Source organism: Hydractinia symbiolongicarpus, chromosome 6 (genome assembly GCF_029227915.1).
Source record: "Hydractinia symbiolongicarpus strain clone_291-10 chromosome 6, HSymV2.1, whole genome shotgun sequence".
NCBI classification, from domain to species: Eukaryota; Metazoa; Cnidaria; class Hydrozoa; order Anthoathecata; family Hydractiniidae; genus Hydractinia; species Hydractinia symbiolongicarpus.
The window spans coordinates 8,093,543-8,099,678 of NC_079880.1; the positions used below are offsets into that span (position 1 = coordinate 8,093,543).

The 6,136-nt window shown below is 32.4% G+C and overlaps 1 protein-coding gene across 1 annotated transcript; it reads right to left on the minus strand.

The window, feature by feature from the left end:
* Positions 1 to 2,919: 2,919 nt before the first annotated feature.
* On the minus strand, positions 2,920 to 5,896 carry LOC130647443 (uncharacterized). The gene is made up of 6 exons (XM_057453301.1): positions 5,889 to 5,896; positions 5,508 to 5,623; positions 4,823 to 5,140; positions 4,405 to 4,731; positions 3,557 to 3,655; positions 2,920 to 3,155 (listed from the first exon to the last, which is right to left on the minus strand). Exons 1-6 carry the CDS (start codon positions 5,894 to 5,896, stop codon positions 2,920 to 2,922), a joined length of 1,104 nt encoding a protein of 367 aa, XP_057309284.1.
* Positions 5,897 to 6,136: the final 240 nt, after the last annotated feature.

Below are 6,136 nucleotides of genomic sequence, written 5' to 3' on the forward strand. Positions count from 1 at the left end.
TTTTCTTGTCGATTAAAAAAATTAAGTATCTTGTGAAAAACTAATAATTCAAAATCTTACCTATAACGAAATATTTTACGAATTACATGTTTGATATTTCGTGTATTTCAGAAGGACATCTGATATCCTTTAAATATGTAAAAGTTGCAATTAAATGGTGATGTATAATGCAGAGTATTAACCATACGTAAACTATTTAGTGGACCACGAAAATATGCGAAGATTGACCTTTATCTACATTTTTCCAAAAAAGCAGTGACAAGCTCATCTGAATCATTTTTGCACATGTATGAGCTTTAGAGAAATCATTTTAAAAATCAAATTATACCAATTTTTTCTTTAAAAAGTTTTATCGCCCCCATCCAAAATTCATAATCTCCTACACTCAGGAAGTATAGCTAACACAAAACGAGTTAGGTTATTTTCTTTACATTTGTCTTAAACTACCTACCAGTCAATGTTTTTTGCTATGGAGTCATGTACTGAACAAAAGTCACGCCATAGGGTGCCGTGTTGCGCAGTAGAGTGTCGAGATTAAATATATAAAGTGTTGGTACAGAAGGGCATTAGATGGACGCGTAATAGAGGGACGCGATGCGTAATAGAAAGTAATGGGTGGACGCGTAAGTTCTGTTAACCACCAAAAAAGTAGCCACTCCTGTAGTCATTTAATATGTTTTCTCCCGTGCTTGAATATAGGAGGTGCTCTTTTTCATTTTTAGGGAATTTTCACTGCTATTTACCTTTTATGAAGGTGTGTTGATATTATTCTGCGCTACACTACCCTCTAAAAGGCACAAGAGATTATGGTGGAAGTTTTCTTGATAGATATTGTAACAATCTCGTCTTTAGAGCTCTGGGAATAAGGGATTTAAAGCATGAAGTCGTATTTTTCCTGATTCCATAAAATAGTGAAGATAAAAGCATAGTTTTCTCTGTCACACCCCCACCCCCCCCCCCCCCCCCCTCTAAGTGTCTATCCACTTATTTGGTTAAAATTCAATTATATTCAAGTTCGGGAAGACGAATGCAAGGTGGTATCCATCGTATTCAAAACCATTCATTTATCTGCTTAACATTTTATACCACTTTTTTAAAAGGAAGTTAGGAAACAGAAAAACGTAAATAGTTCTAGCAAATTGTATACTTGAATATTTGTCAACTTTGATATAATCACCTGATAAATCACTTATCTTATTAATCCGTTCACGTATACACGGTTACTTTTAGGTTGTAATATTGGCGTAAATGTTGCTTTGCAATGTATTCAACTCAATTTCATAATACTGCTTCGAATGATCAGTTGTCGGTGTCAAATCGGCATATATACTTGGTTTTACAGCTTTGCTGTTAATGTCTGCATAATGAGATATCATTTTCCCTGTTTCCCCATAATCGTTAGTACTTCGATCTTTACTGCTTTGTGGAGGTCTCGTCCGGATCATGTTGACAATTATAAAACCTTAATGAAATAAATAAAGCGTGAATGAAAAAAGAAACATTTTATATATGAAAAAATATAAGTTTTTAATGTCCACAGTTTTTTTCTTTTTCTCTTTCAAGAGTGTTTCCTAAAATGTTTGAACTGACTAGAAGAAAAAGGTAAGATAATATTGAACTAATAAAAATAATAACTATATTGTTATTAACATGACAGTCTGCATTATTATTTTGTTACTTTTTATTTAGACGTGTTTTCTTGTCGATTAAAAAAATTAAGTATCTTGTGAAAAACTAATAATTCAAAATCTTACCTATAACGAAATATTTTACGAATTACATGTTTGATATTTCGTGTATTTCAGAAGGACATCTGATATCCTTTAAATATGTAAAAGTTGCAATTAAATGGTGATGTATAATGCAGAGTATTAACCATACGTAAACTATTTAGTGGACCACGAAAATATGCGAAGATTGACCTTTATCTACATTTTTCCAAAAAAGCAATGACAAGCTCATCTGAATCATTTTTGCACATGTATGAGCTTTAGAGAAATCATTTTAAAAATCAAATTATACCAATTTTTTCTTTAAAAAGTTTTATCGCCCCCATCCAAAATTCATAATCTCCTACACTCAGGAAGTATAGCTAACACAAAACGAGTTAGGTTATTTTCTTTACATTTGTCTTAAACTACCTACCAGTCAATGTTTTTTGCTATGGAGTCATGTACTGAACAAAAGTCACGCCATAGGGTGCCGTGTTGCGCAGTAGAGTGTCGAGATTAAATATATAAAGTGTTGGTACAGAAGGGCATTAGATGGACGCGTAATAGAGGGACGCGATGCGTAATAGAAAGTAATGGGTGGACGCGTAAGTTCTGTTAACCACCAAAAAAGTAGCCACTCCTGTAGTCATTTAATATGTTTTCTCCCGTGCTTGAATATAGGAGGTGCTCTTTTTCATTTTTAGGGAATTTTCACTGCTATTTACCTTTTATGAAGGTGTGTTGATATTATTCTGCGCTACACTACCCTCTAAAAGGCACAAGAGATTATGGTGGAAGTTTTCTTGATAGATATTGTAACAATCTCGTCTTTAGAGCTCTGGGAATAAGGGATTTAAAGCATGAAGTCGTATTTTTCCTGATTCCATAAAATAGTGAAGATAAAAGCATAGTTTTCTCTGTCACACCCCCACCCCCCCCCCCCCCCCCTCTAAGTGTCTATCCACTTATTTGGTTAAAATTCAATTATATTCAAGTTCGGGAAGACGAATGCAAGGTGGTATCCATCGTATTCAAAACCATTCATTTATCTGCTTAACATTTTATACCACTTTTTTAAAAGGAAGTTAGGAAACAGAAAAACGTAAATAGTTCTAGCAAATTGTATACTTGAATATTTGTCAACTTTGATATAATCACCTGATAAATCACTTATCTTATTAATCCGTTCACGTATACACGGTTACTTTTAGGTTGTAATATTGGCGTAAATGTTGCTTTGCAATGTATTCAACTCAATTTCATAATACTGCTTCGAATGATCAGTTGTCGGTGTCAAATCGGCATATATACTTGGTTTTACAGCTTTGCTGTTAATGTCTGCATAATGAGATATCATTTTCCCTGTTTCCCCATAATCGTTAGTACTTCGATCTTTACTGCTTTGTGGAGGTCTCGTCCGGATCATGTTGACAATTATAAAACCTTAATGAAATAAATAAAGCGTGAATGAAAAAAGAAACATTTTATATATGAAAAAATATAAGTTTTTAATGTCCACAGTTTTTTTCTTTTTCTCTTTCAAGAGTGTTTCCTAAAATGTTTGAACTGACTAGAAGAAAAAGGTAAGATAATATTGAACTAATAAAAATAATAACTATATTGTTGTATATCTTCCTCTGACAAATCAACGTAACTTGGCGCCTCTTTTATATTAAACTAGTCGATAATGAAAAAATCCACCTAGGCAGGATAATGTTTAACACTTATACAGGTTGTATCAAAATACTGCTTTTACGGCTAGTCAAATCTTAAATATTTATACCTGGGTATTTGAGACGTGCAATCACAATTTAAATCATAAAAAGAAAAAATTACATACTAACCTTTATGCTTAAAAATGACAAAAATGATTGTATTTAAAATCAGTGAGATAACCAATGTGACGATCGCAGTTATAATATTACTTGTAAATTGATGGTCACCTGAAAGGGAAATATTTATTAATAACAGAAAAAAAGACTTCTGTGTTAGTGAATGTTATGCCTATAAACTTTTAACTCGAACCACATGACCAGAAAATATTATTTTCATTTTTATCCCCAATAAAATATTTAGCGGTATTAAAGTGTTTTGATATTTTTAAGAGAATGTGTATTGTTTAACCCTTTTTCGTCGGAAAAATCGTGCATATCTTTCACTAAGAAATAATTGAAATTAAGTTTTGGCCCTAAAAAGCTCCATGTAACAAATACCGTTATCTTGTAGAAAAAACAATCCAGGTGTTCCAAAAGCCACAAAATTTTAAGATAACCTTTTCTAAAGGGTTAACTAAAATTATACACCCTTTGTATCGCTAGTATTGTTTTTTTCCCCTTTCAAATTTCTCATTAAGTATTTCTTGGTTCCTGCGGGTTAAATTACATTCTATTTTCATTTCTATTTGAAATCAACAAACTTAGGTTTTAATTTATTTTTCTCTGAAGATGTTTTTAAGAAAGAGGAAGGCCTCTACTTTAGCATACTAAAAGTGTGATTAACCATAAACTGCAAATTAAATGGGCATTAGGAAAATTTATAATAAATTGAAATTTTTTGATTATAAAATTTTCCAATCTCTCCCAATTTTTTCTGGATTTCTTAGAAACTTCTATAACGACTTTAGCATTTTTTTTAATGCATCCCATAAATATATTATTACTAGTAGCACCTAAAAACATTAACATCTATTTACATGTTCTCGCTACTTTTCTTTCTGTATTTGTCGCCGTGATAGTTCGGGTTGAAGTATTATCTGGTGAAGAGGTAGTGGTGATAATTCTGCTGGCAAGCTTTACACCAATGTTTCTGTTGTATGATGCCCAAATAAAAACGACATCAATATCCGATGAATTGCAAAGTGTAAGGTCTGTCTTAGAGGTGGTATAAATAGTCTCTCTACCAGAAAACTGCAAATGATAGGTGATACTACATTTTCCAGTATCTTCGCCATCCCAAGTGACACGAACACAACTTGCATTGTGTCTGTAAAATAACACGTTCGAAACCAGTGAAGGTACAACTATGAAATAAAACACGCAAAAAAAAATTTAAGTGCACTTTTAAAAACAGAAAAATTACTTAAATAACCATATATTAACATTCGTACTCACATTCAACGTAAATTTTAGCATTCCTTTTCATACTTCCTATTGTATTAGAAGTGACTAATGCGAGGTTTCTTCCACAATCTTCTCGAGTGATAGGTCGAGTATTAAAACTGTATTCGTATTGTCTGATTGCATTATTAATAACAGAAAAATTAGATGCAGTACTGAAGTTGTCCTCTCCCACTTCCCATTTCAGTTTAGGTATCGGATATCCACATACCTTCGGCGCCACTGTTAAAATGGTACTTTCTGTTATATCATATTCATATTCATACTTAATGTCACAAAACTTTGGCCTACCTGTAAAAATAAAGAAAAACACTGTTTATCATTTGTTGCTAAACTATTTACAGAAAATGACTGCTTTGCTTTGCTAAAAAAAATAAGAAAGAGTTAGGTACATGGAACATAACTGTGCTAAAATATGTTCTAGACAATTTAAAACCACAGGGGATATTTAGTTTGTCGATGCAGTAGAAATGTGAAGAGCAGGTTCGAAAAAAATTATTGCAAAATAACACTGCAACTAAACTCATTCTTTTAGTTATCTCCCTGTCATCTCACCTGTGTATATTGTTACCTTCAAAATAGCTTAGAATCAAACGGAAACTAAATAGAAAGTATTTATATAAGGATGCTAACTCAATTCAAGTTGCACAGCTTCAAACTATACAACGTGTGCTCTTGCCACTTCGAAATGTAGGACTTCTAATGATGCATTCGCAATTGGTTGGAAGGACAGGCTTCGTGACTAAAGGACAAATAGCTCCATTGTGTTCTTTAGGTATGTTTTTATCATTACTTCTATTTTTATGTTTTTTTGGGTTTGAGGGTTCTCCATTTTTTTTGCCTTCTTTCAATTATTTTTAACTTAGCCGATTAACTTAACTGTTATCAATACAAAGTAAAAGCTTTGATTGATCATTGTCGCTATTTTGCAAAGGGGTTGTAATTTACCATCCCAATCGACTTATTAGCTACAAATTTTCTTAGATCATGCCCACGGGCAATGATTTTGGACCTTTTCATGTTAGACTTTGCAACTTGTCAATATTCACAGTGGACAAACTTTGCCATCGTGACGGAGAGAGATTATCTCTGTAACATTTTTCACAAAAAAGAATTGGAGAAAGTTGTAGCTTATGTAAAAAGCACAACTTAATCTATTTTGTAGCGTTTTTTTTTATATTTTGCTATTGGACAACATCCCAGAGCTTCGCAGGGTGTCTTATACAAATTAACGAAGTAAGTTCCTTTGCATGTGAAATAATTACAGCGTATGAACAAGATCTAAAAAAATTACCTTCTTATTTATAA

Excerpts from the sequence above, each read along its gene's own strand:
- LOC130647443 (XM_057453301.1), bottom strand. Across the intron at positions 4,732-4,822 it reads TGCTAAAATTTACGTTGAAT|TTGTACCTTCACTGGTTTCG; the intron begins GTGAGTACGAAT and ends TTTATTTCATAG. Across the intron at positions 3,656-4,404 it reads AAGAAAAGTAGCGAGAACAT|GTGACCATCAATTTACAAGT; the intron begins GTAAATAGATGT and ends TTTCCCTTTCAG.